This window comes from Chelon labrosus, assembly GCF_963514085.1.
Source record: "Chelon labrosus genome assembly, chromosome: 16".
In the NCBI taxonomy this organism is placed as follows: Eukaryota; Metazoa; Chordata; class Actinopteri; order Mugiliformes; family Mugilidae; genus Chelon; species Chelon labrosus.
The window spans coordinates 20,496,792-20,514,366 of NC_140349.1; the positions used below are offsets into that span (position 1 = coordinate 20,496,792).

At 41.9% G+C, this 17,575-nt stretch overlaps 1 protein-coding gene across 2 annotated transcripts; it reads left to right on the forward strand.

The window, feature by feature from the left end:
- Nucleotides 1-3,120: 3,120 nt before the first annotated feature.
- gmeb1 (glucocorticoid modulatory element binding protein 1) lies at nucleotides 3,121-17,206 on the forward strand. Of its 2 annotated transcripts, none has more exons than XM_084563191.1 (10): nucleotides 3,121-3,181; nucleotides 4,381-4,577; nucleotides 4,733-4,785; nucleotides 4,905-5,020; nucleotides 6,369-6,472; nucleotides 7,339-7,487; nucleotides 8,774-8,893; nucleotides 9,007-9,144; nucleotides 9,445-9,582; nucleotides 13,274-17,206. In XM_084563191.1, the coding sequence occupies exons 2-10, from the start codon at nucleotides 4,441-4,443 to the stop codon at nucleotides 14,128-14,130; spliced, it is 1,812 nt and encodes a 603-aa protein (XP_084419317.1). In that variant the 5' UTR covers nucleotides 3,121-3,181; nucleotides 4,381-4,440; the 3' UTR covers nucleotides 14,131-17,206. The 2 variants fall into 2 exon arrangements, with proteins under 2 accessions (XP_084419317.1, XP_084419318.1); XM_084563192.1 differs by having other exon boundaries at nucleotides 9,460-9,582.
- Nucleotides 17,207-17,575: the final 369 nt, after the last annotated feature.

Consider the following 17,575-nt stretch of genomic DNA (forward strand, 5'->3'; position numbering starts at 1 on the left):
TTCTCACTTTTGCTCTCCTCCAAACAGGGTCAAATTGTATAATTATTGTATGTTACTACTGTGTTGTTAGCAAATGTGAGCATGAATCCCATTCCCGAGGACTGCACATGAAGATGGCAGGCTCATTTAGTTCAAAGGGCAACACTGCAAGCGGAGAAGCGGAGGACGGAGCATTTTCAAGGACTGAATTTATGGCAAGAATAGACGTGTTTATTAGATGCCTCTATATGCACCAATGAGGTACAGCTAATAATTTAAGAAACATTTTCAACTGCATTTATAATCGTACAGGCTCTAATCTCCTGACTAGAAGGAGATCATTAGCAACTTTCAGTCAAAGTCTAGCCTCTCTTACTGTATTCTTATAGAGAAGCGCACCGTTCAAGAGGAATGTGCTTATTTGCTTTCTTTCCAAATGTGAGATGAGAAGATTGGTACCACATGTGTGTCTGTGCTCTAAGTACAGACACATATGCTAAGCTAGTAATTAACCTAGCTTAGCATAAAGCCTGGAAGCTGGGGAAAGCATCTAGCCTGGTTCTGTTTGAATTTCAAAAATGTTCTGACTGATCCTGTCCTAAAAGGCAAAGAGCATGAACTGTAGATGAGCAAAAAAGGCTCTTTCCTGAAACTTTGCACAAGAGTTTTTAAATAGGCTACACTCTGTTCCAATCCAAAGAACACGGGGAAAATGGAGGAATTGCAAACAGATGTTTAGTTTTCAATTAAATCCATTTAAACATCTTATTAAATGTATTTTTATTAAACATGAAAAATCCTGAATTTTACTGCAGTCAGAGTATGCGGTTACTGATACTCAGCTAAGCTAGGCTAGTTAGCTGTTAGCACAGTTTGTTCAAGGTCCCTTTTGTCCTGCATTGCAATTAGATTCAGCAGCTACTTGTTTGTGTGATCTAATTAATAAAGAAAATATTGCTAACATGCTGTCGCATCAAAATTGTTTATTTAAAAGCAGAAAAAAGGGAAACGTTCAGTAAGTTAGCTTTATTTAACAAGTCTTAACAAGTAGTAAAATCATTGCAGGTTGGGTTTTCAAGCGGCTGTTATTTATACTTTACACTTTGGACTTTTTTTTCACACATTTTTGTGTATATTAATACTTAGATGATAAGGCAAAAAGTAAAAAACAATAATCAGTTTAGATCAAATGTGGCAATTTGGCTCTGTAGGCGAGGAATACCATTAAAGCTCCCCAGTTAACATCCTGTCCTTGTAAACACAAATGTAAAAATACAACAAGGAACATTTGCTGGAACTATCTTTTAGTGAACAACAGCCGGCTCGCTGCTCATCAGACTTCACATTTATATGTTTCAGTTTGTGAACAGACTCAAAGCTAGGCTAACCACAACCTGTCTCCAGTATACAGGCCTATAGCTGTTACTTACAGGATTTCCACAGACACATGGCATCGATATCAATCGTCTAATCTCACTCTCAATGGAAAGCAATAAGAAATTGACGGAAAACAAAAAGGGTGAACCATGTCTTTTAATAATGCATTTCTATGTTACCCTGTGAACTGATTAAAGCAAAGCGCTGATAAGGCTTCCATACCAGAAAACATGGCTAGCTGTTACCTGGCAAAATGGTAGTTAGCTCAAAACGGTATATGACATCTTGATCACATTTCACATCATTATTGAATAAATGTTATTTATTTTGTAAACTATGTATAAGGGATTTGCCTTTCATTTGATGTGATTTTACTGTTTGGTTAAAATAAATAAATAAATAAATAGATGTCCAATTAATAGTTTGCTTATTTGTCTTAAGCAAGGGTTTGGCACCCTCTACTGACCAAATCTAGAATGATCACAATGAGCCTGATAATGTTTTTTAATTTATTTTATTAAAATACTGTTAGTTATAGTGGTTGTGGTAAAGATTTGAAACAGGCCATTTTTTTTTTGCAGAAGTTGGTTTAGATTCAGAGTGTGTGTGTTTAGCGCAGACTGTTGAGGAAAACAGATAATATCTTTGTTATAACATTTGAATAAGCGGCACAGTGTTTGGTTATGGCCATGGTTAACACTGAGGATGTGGCGTTCATGTCCTCAGTGTTGCTCGTGGGCATTTGGACATATAGCTACCCAAAAATAAGTTTTTTATTTACCACTGCGCAATTTAAAAGTGAATTTGGAAAGAGAACGACCTAATCCCCTCATGACGATGGCCTCTTAGGGATGGGGTGATCAAGTTCCCCACATTACCTTAACGCAGCACACAGTGGAAATGCACACAGCACCCAATGACAGCTTACAGAATTAGGTTGTCCCGCCCCTTCTTACCCATGATGCTCTTCGACGGTCAAGTCTGCGAAACAGAATTGGATCATATTTCCATGACAATTGACGGATGCTTGCATTTAGTCACCCAAGAATCCCTCTTACAGCTTTGCTTAGACGAAAAATCACAAAAGAATGCCACACTGACTCAATTTCACACTTGATCAAACCCTAACTGAGGCACAGGTCTCCATCGGCTATACTGTGGGACGTTCACTTGACTCGTTAAAAAGGGCTTCTGCTGTGATTGGCACAGGAAGGGTGGGGAATTCCACTCTTCTTGCGGAATCGCTATCAAGAGATTTCGGAAGCACAATTTTTAAACCAGGGGCTGGTAGCGACCGTTTGTCCTATCGCCCCGCCATGTTTTTGTCAAATAATAAAATGGAAGATACTTGAACCCTGAAAGTGTCGCCTTGTGTTAACTAGAATTTTCCTGGGACCGTATTCGGGTCACTTTACAATTGTGGATCTGATGGTAAATGGGACATCAAATCATTACAATGAAATAAGGGCAGGGACATGGAAATTGAAATGCTCACATTGAGGATACTGTTCAGCTGTAACCGCACGCTTCCACATTCAAAACGTCAACATTTATTCCCGTGTTGCAGAAGAACACTTGGGTCTATCAGATATGAATACATACATTAAGCACACAGTAAGGCGTTACCACAGCTATTTTCAGCCACCACACGTAACACAGTTAATAAAGTTACTTTAGTTGTAGTGATTTAGGTGAGTTTTGACAGAGTATTTACAAGAGCGTGAAAACAGCGAGCGCTATCCAGCAGGAAGTCAAGCTACATCAGTGAAGTGCGCATGCGCCGCAGCTCTCTACAATCTAGGGATGCGTTTGTCTTCATAAAACGGTAAGAACAGGCTATTTTTTTTACTGTGTGGTTTTAAATATACGCGCCTGCAAAATACCATCCACTCTTACGGCAAAGATAGCATTTTTAGCCGGTAGTTTCGGGTGTATTGCGGAAGGGGGTTCAGTCAGCCTAGCCAGGCTCGTACAGAATGGAGGGGCAACGCCGTCGCCGTGCCGTTGTTTGCTGTACGTGCCGCCGCACAGGGAGACGTCATTTTGAGGGGGAGCGGAGAGTTAAAATGCAGAGTTACGAAGGGACGTACGGTTCATAGACAAGCGGCACGTAGCCGTCACACTGTAAATGAAAATCTTTACCCATCCCGGGCAGTATAGTTTACAATATTGCCTCGATTCCCACACATGAAGTTACGCCCTTGCGTTAGCCGTAATGGCTACCACCGAGCCTGGTCTGTGTAGCTGTGTTGTGTTGATCTCAACAGCGAAAAGCAACGAGCCGCACGCTGCGTTTGTGATAACCTAGCCAACTTTGGGCAACGGGAGTCATTTATCCGCAACTAAACTGATAGATGTAGGTGTTTTGCGGCCATCAATGGTCTGCTAACCCCGTGTTAGTAAGCACCCCCCTAAAACACGCAAAACTGCGGTTTCTATTCCCCAATGCGAGGGAAAACACCACTCTAACGGTACCCAGCGCTCCAAAATATGATTATTAAGCGGGCTACTTTGCCACTTAATCATTTCGTCAAGACGGAACACGTTTTGTGATAAATTGTAGTAAAATTAGCCATTCTGTGTGCACCAACAGTTTATTAAAAAATACGTTTTATGTTATATTTGTTGACATTTCTCGCTTTAATTCACGGCCATATACACGGAAAACATGAAAATGACAAATTTCTAAATTAAGTTTGGTTAACGGTTTTGTTCACGGTAGTTGGAGTGAAATACGTAACGCCTGTTTGTATTTTTGTGTATAATAAGTACAGTAATGTATTTTGTTAAATATGTTAAATTTTGTTAACTGTTTTATCCGGCCTGACTATATTGTAACATTCTTTCTAAAAATCACTTAGCTAGCTTTGCTGACATTAGCTTGCTAAGGTTAGCTAGCAATGCTAAGTGTAGGCTTTTAAAACTACGTTCAGTGCTCGAATATGTGCATATATAATATGTTACACTGACTTTATTATATTATATTATATTATATTATATTATATTATATTCATGGCTTTTCAGATGAACAAACTCCTGAGAAGCTGTTGCATGAAAGCGGGCCCCCCTCTCTAGGCTACTCTCATGAGTGTGATGGCGACCACCGAGGAGGTCACGGTGTCCATGGGGGAGGTGGTGATGGTGAAGAATGAGGATGAAGGCGACCCCAATGACCCCAATAAGACTCAGGTCATCCTCCAGCTCCAGCCAATCACCACCGGGTAAGCGCCGAAGCCAGGGCACAGACTGAGGCTCATTTCCAGACAATACAACACAGCAAACACCCAGGACACCAATGCCAGATGATCAGCCATAATGGGCGCTTGCTTTGCAGTACCAAGAAGAAGTGTCTAAATGCCAACTGTTTCCTTTTCAGAGACGAGTCTGCTGAAACAGATGCGGCTGTCATGGCTGTTGAAACTTCTCCAGGTAAGAGTCAATCAAAGTGACGTTTGGAAAACTTGAAAGATGTAGCGATGCACGGGTTTTGCACATTGCGGTGCAAAGTCATGTTGGTAAATGTTGCATTTGTGTTTTCATTCCTGTAGAGGAAACGGAGGGAGACGACGTTGAGATTGGTTGTCCCATAACGTGCGGCGACAGCAAAGCTGTATTGCTACTGAAGAAATTTGTGTGCCCGGGAATCAACGTGAAATGCGTGAAGGTTGGTATACATCAGGGATGCAAAATGCATAAATAACTACAACTACAGCTGACAACTAGGTCATTCAATATTCAGTCACTCAGCGGGAAATAAACAAGCACTGCTGAAATGTGTCCCAGTATAACTGCACTGAGTCACCTATTTATTTCTTTTCACTATAAACTTCGGGTGTCAAACTACTTTATGCAGATTACAGCTATAAGAGGACATGTGCTTATAATGATCAACTGAGTTGAATGTGATCAGTTGAATACGATTAAAACTCATCTTAGCTGGTGTAGCTGCACCTGTAATCAGCAGCTGAGCAGTTCCAAGAAAAGTTACGTGTTTCGTGCTCTCTAAGACTCACAAAAGAAATGTGAAGTGACAAGATATAACTTGGAATTGCAAGATTGCAATAAAGTACTGTACAACAGGCCAAAGAACGAGTAAATGAAACTCTTTACTATATTTGGCAGTATTTCTTAGTATCATTTTGTGAGCTTTAAGTGGCGAGCCGTGTCACAATTGCACAGTCCCCTGGTAAATTCACAGAAAGCAAATAAAAACTAATAACTGTCTGTAAGTCAGCGTAACACCTCCCCAGAAGTGAAGCCAAAACATCTTGGAAATGGGTGCTGCCATCTTGTAGTAGTGGTTGGTGGGTGGAGACAATCATATCAAGGTCCAACGTCCTGTCCGTCAGTTGGATATAAACCTCAAGATAAAAGCTATAGGATACACTGTATGTAGCTAGTTAGCGCAACAATAATTTTTGTCTAGACAATGATTGGCGAGCGGCCAAGATGGTCTAAGACTGCGGCAGCTGGGCTATGTGAAGTTCAGGGGGTGTTTGTCCTAGACTGGATTCAGCTGGGGGGATGGATATTAAGGATATGAATGGTAACTAAGGCTGTCTCCTAATCACGTTTGCTCGATTTGTTTTGATTGCTTTCTTTATGCCTGATCTGATATTTCGAGTCATATTGGTGGCCCACTCCGTCTTTGGCATTTGGAGTGCTGGCACTGGTTGGCTTGCAGGGAACACGGATAAGAGTGAGAGGCTGCTGTAGAGCGATCTTAGTGCTGCAACACTCATATGCAGTGAAATGCTTGCAGTGAAGAGTCCAGTCATGGTGGTAAAATACCCCTTCAGCTTAGCTTAGAAAACACTAAAAAGAAAGCAACATTTTATGGATGTAAATGATGAATACTTTCTATTATTTGGTGCTGATATAAAACGTTTTTTGAAAATTGTTTCTGGATTCAAGCAGGCAGAAAAGTCCAGCAGCTTCATAGCTCTACCGTGATTTCTGATGTTACATCATTGAGCTCATTGCCTTTACTTAACTGGTATTCTCTCCGCTAGTATGAAGACCAGCTGATCAGTCCGAAGCAGTTTGTTCACATCTCTGGAAAAGCCACGTTGAAAGACTGGAAGAGAGCCATCAGGATGGGGGGAGTCATGCTTCGGTGAGAGGGGTTCATATTTTGTCAATGTTCTACATGCTGGTTGGTTGCACTGCACCACATGCTCATTACTCATCAACGCAGACTGCGGGCAGGCTCTTACGTATGTAATGCAGCTGGCATAATAAAATGTGACTCACACATCTTAAATAAATGACTGAATGTGATGGAAACTAACTGTCCAGTGCTCCTGCACCTCTGAGCTGAAAATTAGATATTAATAGCAAACTATGGCTCCTGTCTCTTTCACTGAAGGAAATAGATTTCTCTCTACATCATATTAAAGCTGCATTCATCAATGTTTAAAACGTATCAAATGTAGAAGCTCTTGCTTGTAGTGAAAACCCTGAGTGTAACTCTGCAGTTATATCCAGTTCTTCAGCCTCTTTTAGCTTGATGTTTTCTATCTGGCTCATAAGCTCCACTGTCACCAGCCTTGCATCTCAATGCATCTTTGTGGTTCCAGCCTATACTTTAACCGGGCACTTGCAATTGGATCAATCAGGAGTCATGTTAGTACCAGGTCTGAACGGGTCCATTGAAGATGAACACAGCCTGACTTTGTCCCCCATCACTTGCGGTTACAGATAGTCTGTATGGAACAGTACAGGAGAAATGACCACGTCAGGCAAAACCTGATTTAGTAATAAACCAATTTTCTATTTCAAGACTTTGATGCTTGAACTGTGAGAAGCTTGTATTTGGTGTTTTAGCATTTTAAAACATTTTAAACTGCTTTCATGCATTACTTTCTGCAGCTTAAAAATGTCATTTCCCTTCTTAAGGATCCAAATGATTTTCACTGCCCGGGCAGTTAAGCTAAACCTGTTTCCTCTGTTTTTATATCCTTCCTAATTTTTGCTTTCCAGAAAAATGATGGATTCAGGTCAGCTGGACTTCTACCAGCACAGCACGCTGTGTACCAACACGTGTCGAAGCACCAAATTTGACCTTTTAATCAACAACACGCGCTTTCCCCCGGATGGCAGCGGGCTTACCACGCCTACGTCCTCTCAAGGTGAGAATGCACCCAGAATGTAGAAGAGAAAGTATGTTGAACCAAACCTTGCTTGTTCATAGGCACATAAGCAATTATTTATCTTTTGGTTCTTTTCAGTAAAAAAAAGAAAAATATTCTCCATCCTGTCATGCACAAATGATTTTTTCTTTTTTTTTTTTACTGTCTTGATGACAACTTTGTCACGTTGGACAAACTTCCTTTTTTGACTTCTGTTTTTTAAAGCTAGCTTTACTTGTAGCCAGGTCCACCATGTTGTAAATGCAATACGTGCTTGGGAGACCAGACCACTGCCACCTGTACATGGACAGTAGGAGAGCATGGACTTGTGCTAGCAAGCTAACCTGGTAGCATGTTACAGCTCACTAATACTAGCTGTGCGAATTATAAATATTTTTTTTTTGTATTTTAGATCACAGCGGATTTTGGCTCCAGTCTTTATGGAGCAAAATGTCCCAGTGGATACATTTTAGTGGGAATTTAGTGGGAAGAATATTTGCTATATATTTACTGCAGTCAAGCTGTGTTTGTGCAGTCTTCACCAACACTGTAAAAGTCTGGGAGAATATAGTTGGTGACAATCCCACACATTAAAGAATTTGAGGAAAATGGTGCAGACATTACATTGTAATTCAGATTGAGAAATGGGGACGCACTTCACATTTAAAAGCATCTTTAAACACACACAGTAGGTACCAGGAGAGCAGGACGCAGTTTAGCATATAACCAAAAAGTGCACTGTAATAAAAATGCATCATTAGAGATACATAAAGGTTACACAGAAAGACGTAATATAACTGTGATACATACAGAATAAACAGAATACTATGGTGATATATGTCAGCTATGATATGTACTCTGTAAACAGAACCTGATAGAAACTATGTACAGAATTGTCTGGATATACTACAATGTGAACATCAGTATGCATTATAACAATATTAACTGCTGAATATGATTGGAGTTAAATACAGTCTGTTATCCACCGAAGCCAGCATGACAACCAAGAAGTAGCCTACTGCTACACCTCACGTTAACTGTCTCATAATCCGCATCCCGTAACTCATGGTAATCCCAAATCCCAAATGTGGCTCCCATATAAAGTGTATGTAAGTGTTACTACCTAACAGGCAGCCATAGCTGAAATAGCAGGGGAGATGGTCTTGTAGCAAACCACCAAATTCACATTATAGCTGCACGGTACCTTAGACACCAGCAGAGAGGTGATTTGTGGGTCATTTGGCTACGTTACAAGTCTAATGTGTGTTCTCTTGTCCAAATTGCAGCTCAGGTGGTCCTGGGTAATGGCGGAGCAGCGGGTGATGATAGGGCTGAGGTCCTGAGCGGGAAGTCGGACTGGAGCTCGAGCTCACTTGAAGAAAAGAAGGGATCTAATGAGATCTCAGGTTACAGAGAACACTCATCCAAACATTACTTTCACAATAAAGATAGCCTCTGCTAGTGAATATGAATATACATTAGTGACTGACACTCCCCCCTGCGTCCTTTATGTCTATAGAGGACACGCTGAACTTCTGGAAGGGCATCGCCGATGTGGGTTTGTTGGGGGAAGTGGTGACGAACATCAGCACGGAGCTACTACAGCTGCTGAACGGTGTGCAGCAGCGCACGGAGCCCGCTGCTTTACAGGACACAGGTACGAAACCACACTACTGTGTACCGGGCTGACTGCTGCTGCAAACAGTATCGCTAAAACAGAACCACATGCACGGCTTAAGGCTTGCACTAATGCTCGTGAACGGGAAAGAGAGAACAAATTCAGCTGCCGTTGGAAGCTGGTGGACAAAAGTCCAGCCTCAGAAAGTTTTTACAATGTTTTCTGTGACCACACTGACCAAATACAGTTTATAATGGTTTACCCTGTGCAACGGCTGAATTTGTTCCTCCTTTCTAACTGACCAAGTGACCCTTTGATTGATTGCCGCACTGATCCCAGATTCCTGTCTGGTAGAGGTGGCGGTGCTCAGTAACCTTGCCCAAGTCTTCGGCCTGCTCGACTCAGTCAAGAAGATTCTGGAGAGGAGGAGGCTTCAGACGGATCCCAGCCAGGAGGAAATCCTCAGCACGCTCAGCAGTGAGTACAAAACAAATGAGGTTTGAATGCTTTCAAATCACTTACTGAATCTTTTTATATGGTTTAGCTACAAAGATTTACCATTTTAAGCACCATAAGAGAGCTGATTATAAATGCTTTGTGAAACGAAAGATACTAAGAACCAAGATGTTTTAATCGAACTAAGTTAATGGTCTTTTTAATGGTTATTTAGGGCCCTATTACCAAAGAAGCGTGACACTGACTCTAATAGAATCCAAGCTAATTAACTATCAAACCACACATCTTATCAGTGCTCTGTGACATTCATTAACAGTGTCCTCACTCATTTTTGTCATTTATTTTGTTGCAAAGAGGAGAGGAATCATGTCACAAGTCACTGGGTAGTTGAGCTGCAACTGCAGAAGATGAAGTGAACGTAATAAGAATTCTCCTTTATCATTCATTGAATATCAGTTATGTTATGAATACACAATGCATTTTGTAGCTGCCCTAGCAGAAGCACATCAGTTATTTTTTCAGTTATTACTATTAATTCCTTTTCTCATGATAACATATTTTTACATTAAATATACTAATGAAGGAACCATCTTGAATGTTCACCTAATGATACTTGTCGGATTAATTAAGTGTAGGCCCAATCGGGTTGTTTATTATATTCTGCCATTAATTAAGGCTGCTGTAAGGTTGCTTACACCCACTTTAAGCGTAAAATTTATGGAAATATATGTCGTTTAGTTTTACAGGCCTACGTGCATATAAACAACCTGTGCACTATTTGCAAATGCACTGGAGAACAGTGTTGCCAAACCAGCCGTCAGCAGGCGCTAAAACAACATGCAGGAGCGCATTGAGTAGAATTAGTTTAGCATTAGCTTAATCTGTTGCAGTGATAAGGGTGAAATTTGTTTGGTCATTGCATGATTCAAACTCCTATCACCACAGCGACCACTGCTGCCATCTTATCTAGTTCCTCTTTTGGCCCTCGGTATATCTTCTCATGTTCCTTTTTTGTGACGTCACTCAAGATTGCTACATCTATCACCATCTATGGCCCTCTTCTAATGATTGTGTGTATATATACATTATTTTACTGTATTGTACTATTAATACATCATGCCACAAATTAATGTAGCCAAGTACCTGACATAGTTCCGATATGAACCAAAATGGAGGATAGTGGCAGCAGCTGTGACGTGAGATTGACTGTATTTAAAATGACACCCACCCCCTTTGGTAATGTGCATGTAAGAACACTAAAATACAGATGATTGTCTCTAGGGGTTGTATGGTATTTATTTTTCCTCAGTGTGACTGGGTTTAATTTTTGGTTTCTTGCCCCTGCTCTTCCTGTCAAATGGAGTAATGCCTACTTGTTACCCATTAATGCAGCTTGGGGATGAATTAGAAAGGGTTGTTTTGTTGTGGTGGATCTCTCCCCTAGTACAAACGCGGCACAAGCACAGTTGCTTAAAAAAATAGTCTACTCAGAGTCCTAAATCAGTACAGACATTGTATTTCAATTAACCTCGCAGCCCTCATCCATCCGAGCAGGAAAGCAAAATGAAAGTTTATCGTTTATCCCGAACACCAATGGAGAATGAATGGGCTACACCTCGAAGCCTCGACAAGCTTCTGTTTCAGTGTTTGTATTTGAGGCAGGGAGAAGAAGAGGGATGCGCTAGTTTAACCGTTTCCACGTGCTCATCGTCACACTTGTGCTCCAAACAACAGCTCCGACATCTGAAGGAGGGATGCAAACAGGACGTTAAGTCCATGATTTCCGGCCCAGGCTGTCTGACTGCTTTTCTTCCAACTCTTACTCAATCATTATTCTTTATTTTGCTTAAAAACTAAAACAAAAAAATCCAATTTATACACATTTCTGGTGTAATGTATGATATAAAATCAAATAACACATAATAGCAAAATAACACTTCCGAAATTAGAAGTGCGTCTTAGCCCTGGCAGCTCACACTTGCTAGTAGCCCCCACACAAACTAGTGAAAACCTGATTTGAGAAATGTAAATGCAACACAAAGCCTCTGCGTTTCCGCTTCTGCAAAATAAGCTGTTGTATGTCTTAAATAAAGAGAATGGACTGTTGCCTGTGAGTTCCATCTTTCTGTAGTGAGAGCAAGGCTCCCTGCTTTAGCTAGTGCATTCTCAGTACCTTGGGGCGTATTGTTTCATCAAGTTTGGGAATTACTTTGGTGCAGAAAAATGTGTGGAAGGTGCACTTTGTAATGTAGGTTGAACGTTTCCGTTTCCATAAGGTGACAAAAGCCCCCAGCCATTGAAGCGACTATATATAATTTGCAGTGAACGTCCCCACTGCCTTTGCTCATTTTTTCGTGTCTCTGAACCAGTGGTGTATGTATGATGGAAGACATCGGTGTTACCTTCTCGGCTTTGCTGCTTCCAGACAGTGAAAGCTGTTAGCTTTATTCCATATACATACGGTTCACCTGTCATCATTCACTCTTGTGCCAGCAGGAAGTCTGTTAAAGACTGTCAGTCACACATCAAAAAGTGACGTTTCCTGTTTTGACATCTTACTTGGTGTTTTAAAAGCAAGCTGCTGAACCAGGAAATACACTTTGTAGCATCTAGTTCAAACTGAAGAGTTGGAAGGGTTTGCTCTGAAAGTGAAAGTTTATGTTCGGTCAGTCACTGGGGTTCGGCATGATACTCAGTTATTTTCAAAATAGAAGTCGAAGGGTACAGGTCTGTGAAGGGGACAACTTATCTGCAGCTTCTGGGGTGCATTTTTGCAACATCCATCCATCCCTCCCAAATATTTCCACAAACCTGTTGCTCTGTCTTTGATGTGGTTTGCCAAAATCCACAAAAGTCATGTGAATACGTATATTTTATACCATTTTATGCTGAAATCCTGACGTTGTGGCATCTGCCTGTGGATTACTGACATGGATTAGGAGCCGCAGTGAGAAAAAAAACCTTCCCTGATAATCAGTCAGATTAAATGTGATCATGCAGCTGTGTGTGCTGCAGTGACCTTACATGACTCCTCCAAGTGTGACACATTACACGGTGAATAAACGGGTTTTATTACACAAATCAGGAAACGGACCCGAACCAGTAGCTGTGTGCGACGACTGTGTATTGTCAGTGTTTGTCATCAGATGCGTGAGTTTTTGGTAACTTCATTATTGTTGCTTTGATTCGGAACGGAGGGCACTATATTTAGACTCTTATTCCAGTTCTCTGGGTGAAAGTCGACAGGTCCAGCTGTCAGTCTCAGTAGTTCACTGCTCTGGTAATGTCTTCACAAAATACTTAACTTTTCTGCAGCAAAGCTAATTATTAGGACATTAAATCCAAAATGCACCCAATCGATTCACAACCATAAAAGATTGTGAATCGATCATAAAGGGTCTTATGTGAACAGATTTTTTCACCCACTTATACTGTCTCTGTCATGTCGCCACAGTGTTGGAATACTAAATATGAAAAACGCCGGATGGCACTTTTATTGAATCGCTGTTTATGTTTCGAGGTTGGACTTGACATTTTCTGGCTTATATCTGCCAAGCATGTCTGCTGAATATTGATATCAAAGATCAATAGTAGGCCGTGCAAAATTTAATCAAGGAAAAACTCGGCCAGAAGAAAATGAATGTGTAATGCTTGATAATCAATTGCTGATTGACTCGGCCCTCACTCTCAGTGCTGTTGTGTCTCTGTATAGACCTGGAGGTGCAGCTGGAAGAACAGAGGAAGCAACAGCAGGTGCGCGCTCTTCTCTCCTGTCCACAGCCTGCAAGAAATAAAACTCCCACCAAGCGGCCGACCAAGCGGCCTCGTCTCCAGAGACCTGCCTCCTCCACCGCCACCCTCCTGACCTCCCCCATCAGCCAACAGGCCACCCTGCAGCCCCAGCAGTTCACCGTTCTTTCCCCAATTTCGCTTTCTTCCGTTGGGCAGCCATTCACTGTGGCAGGCCTGCCCATCGCCTCTCTGGCCCAGTCCTCCAACACGGTCACCCTACTACCCGCTGGATCACAGTTCTTTACCCGCTACATGGTGGCCGGAGACGGAAAGACAGACACCATCACCTTACACCCATCCTCTGGTCTCACGCTGGTGGGCACCACCGCCATGCAGGACTCCGGCCAGCTGGGTACAGTTATGAGCCCCGTTGAGCTGGTGCAACTGAGCCAGCAGGCTGGCAGCGCGGAGGTGGTGCCCATTGAAGGCCAGGTGGTGGACGGCACCATGTTGGTGCAGCAGGAGGTGATGCAGGGTGAGGTGGAGGCCAGCCAGGAGCACACGGTCATCGAAATCAACCCCGCTCCGGTGGAGCAGACGGTGGGAGTGATGGAGCTGCAGCTGACTGAGGAGTCGGGGGGTGACGGGACCACCATGGTGGTCCAGAGCGGGATGGAAGTGACGATGGCAGCGGAGTCGGACGAGACGCAGTGCCAAATGCAGGAGGCGCAGACTGAAGAGGTGCAGAGCCTGCAGCTGGATACCAGCACTCAGCTGTCAGGTGTACAGATAGTGGTGATAGAAGAAAATACTCAGGAAGAAAACAAGGTCAAATGAGACACTCTTATCCAGCACAGCAGGTATGTACTCATGGATTGAGCCGTCACTGACTGGTGAAGCTGTAAATAAACAGAATTTCCAAATCCACATATTGCTTTGGCTTGAGGCAAAGCACTAGGGTCACCATTTCTCCTTTTTGGTGTGTTTGAACATGTCCCTCTCAGCTTCATTTTCAATGAAACAAAGGGGCACAGCAACAAATGATATACTGAATGCTTCCGTTTGTTTTATATTCAAAGGATAGTTCTGGTTCATGACAACGTGGCTCTTATTTTGTAATTTCAGCCATCATTTCTGTTCTGTTAAAGACTTCAATGTTGAAACGTGGGAAGATGGAGATATGGAGATCACTGATCAAACAGGCTTTAAGCAGTCCCTCAGTGGAACTAAATAAAATATCTACTCAAACATAACCCCCATCACAGTTTACAGGCTTTGTGGTTGACTCAGTTTTGTTGTACACTAATTCACCATTGCCAACAACGTTAGTACCCAACATTTCCAAAATCCAGTCTCCACAACCATACATAAAGGATATGTTTTGGTCTGATAAAACTAAAATTTACAGTTACTGACTTTTCATGGAGCTTAAGATGTTTTATTTGAAAATCTAAAATCTGACTATAGTGAGTCTGCTGTCACATTTAAGACAAAGGAAAGCAGCAAAACATCACATCTATGGACCTGGAGTATTGCTTGAAATTTGACTAAAACTATTTATTGATCATCAGTATTGCTGCAGATACATTTCCTCTAATAATAAAATCTCCACAACTGAGACTATGGAACCAAACTTTGTAATAAACCATAATTATCTTTCAAGCCTCCATGAACAACCTGGTGATAAGAGAGTGCGCTGTAGCTGTAAAGTAAACGGGGCTTTAATATCGGCGCTGATGATTCGTCAGTTCACATGTTCTTATTAGAGGCGCAGTGGCAGGCGGCTGGAAGTCTCTGCTGTCCACCAGACTCATTACCAGTGACAGTGTCGGCGTTACCTTGAGCCTGGGATTAATTGCACTGTTTGTTGTGTCGTAGTGTCGCACCAAGCTGTATTGTTTTTGCACTGTGTGACTCCCCGTAGGGCTACAGGAAGACGTTTGCTACAATGCCTGTTTCTCAACATTTCTTCTGAATATTTAGAGCGCCTCTTCGGGCGTGCCGAGTGTTTCAATTTGCGTAGTTGAATGAAAACAGACTGAACTCCTCACTGGAACGGCATCTCTTATGCACTTTCCTCAGTGGTTTCTTACAGCCTGGTAGATTGTCTCAGCTATTCCTTCATTATGAACACCTTTTTTTGGCGTTCTCTCAGTATCATAGATGGAGTGAGCTACTGGGCAGATTGGGTCAGGACATAAATGAATATATATATATACATATATATATATATATATCTACATACTTAACATCAATCTTGCCTGTAATTTACACTTAACTAGTGTCTTATTTATTAGTTTTGCAGCTGAAGAGAAGGGTTGTTGTGCTGAAGGTGCGAAGGTGCAAACATGAATTAATTTAAGCTCTTGGTTTTAGCTCACGTCAACAAAGATCTGTTCAAGACCTGTACTTTTCCAATAATTTAACAAATGACAAATGAGGGTATTTGCATATGAACTTTGTAATGTGTTTTAATATCAGATTAAAACTTAAAAAAAAAAAAAAAAAAAAGAGTGAGTGGTTGTTTTAGTGTTTCGACACCAGAGGGCGCTGTGTGCTCACTCCACGACGGGCTCAAACACAGGAGAGGAGGGTCTCAGCTGCATCAGTAGATGGTGGGGATAGTCTGCTGCTGCTGCTGCTGTAACTTCTGACTCCTCTAAGTGTCAAGCTTATTGCGCGCTCCCAGACAGGAGGCATGAGGGGCAAAGCATCTGGATTTCCAGGCAATCACACTTAAGTAGAGGGCTGAAATGGACACCTACTTGTTATTACCTGGCCTGTAAAGGGTCAAGATGAACTGTGGCTCTGTATGTGATGCACAAAAAAGGGAAACATCGTCAAAGTCAGCAGCCGAACGCAAAGCCACAGGGGGGCAGGTGTGGGCTAAAAGGTCGAGAGACCCAACAGCAGGGGCCATTGTGTGGTGTGGAGAGGAGAGGATACGCTGTCCGAGTAACCTACAGACGCCATGTACAGGATGTAGGTTGCTCACATTTTGGCAGCACCAGCATCACTTACACGTCCGAAATGTTTCAAAAGCACTTGACGGGGTGAAAGTCTTTCAAAAGACAGGCTAACTTGTTTGTCTCCATCACCTTGACGGGTTAAAATGAGAATAGATGCAAAAATCTGACATGTGGTAGAGTATCTAACAGGCTGGAGGCTTCGAGCTCTGTGTGTAGCCTCCGAAAACAACCTCTTGTCATCATGCTCCAGCTGATTAAATACAAACCAGTCTTTCAAATTAAACAATAGGCACAGTGAAAAAGCATCACTCTAAATGTGAGCAAGGCTGCTACCATAATCCTGAAACTGTTCAAGTATCACGTTGACAGACAATTTACCTGCAACCAAGAATTACAGAGAGTTCTTTTTAAATCTAGTACAAATGTTTTTGACGAGGGCAGCAGGTTTTATGGTTATCAAATGTGTCATTAAATAAACTAGGGCTTGGAGTCCGCTCCAGAATTGTTCTTTTGTAAGGTCTCTGTAATGGGCGTTTAAACCGGAGCAGAAATTAAAGTCAAAAATAGAAAGTTCCTCAAAAGCCAGCTATGGAAACACAACACATTAGTACCTTTCCACTGTCTTATTGGTATGGGAATAGTTAGCAAACTTTATAGCAAACTCTTAATACACATAAATTACTTCTTTTCACAGAGCTTTTCAACATATTCAAAGTACAAATGATCAAATTCCCTACACTACAGACTTCCACAACAGATTAGCACATTACATTTTTGACTGTATCGTAAATACACACACAAAAAAACCACATGGTCCCATTGTCAGTGGACACGGCAACAACTTAGCAACATGAATTGGGGCCGTGATTTTGGCCAGCTGAAAAATGTGAGTCCTATTTTCAATGTCCTTTTTTAGCTCTGCTTTGGTCTCCACCGACTCCCGAGTGACATATGTCGCTGCTGAATGCGCCACCATGTTCGCCGGAGACCAAGTTGCACATTAGGCTCTGTGGAAACCCAGAACAGTTAAGTTTAAAGAGAGGAACTGTAGCCTGTGAGCACCCACTTATGTGATAAAAATTGCTTGCCTGAACCAAAACAATTTCTCACTCCAGAAATGTTTGCTTTCTTCTGTTAATGTTTCCCTGCTCACTCAGTGTGATGTGCTAATTTCATACTTATTATGTTATAATGCAACTGTGCTGTAGGCTTTAAACATACAAGGGAAAGAGCTTAAATACCCCAGCTAGCTTTTTCATTATCAATATCAATTGCGGCATATACTGAACTGTAACCAGGTATACGCAATGCAC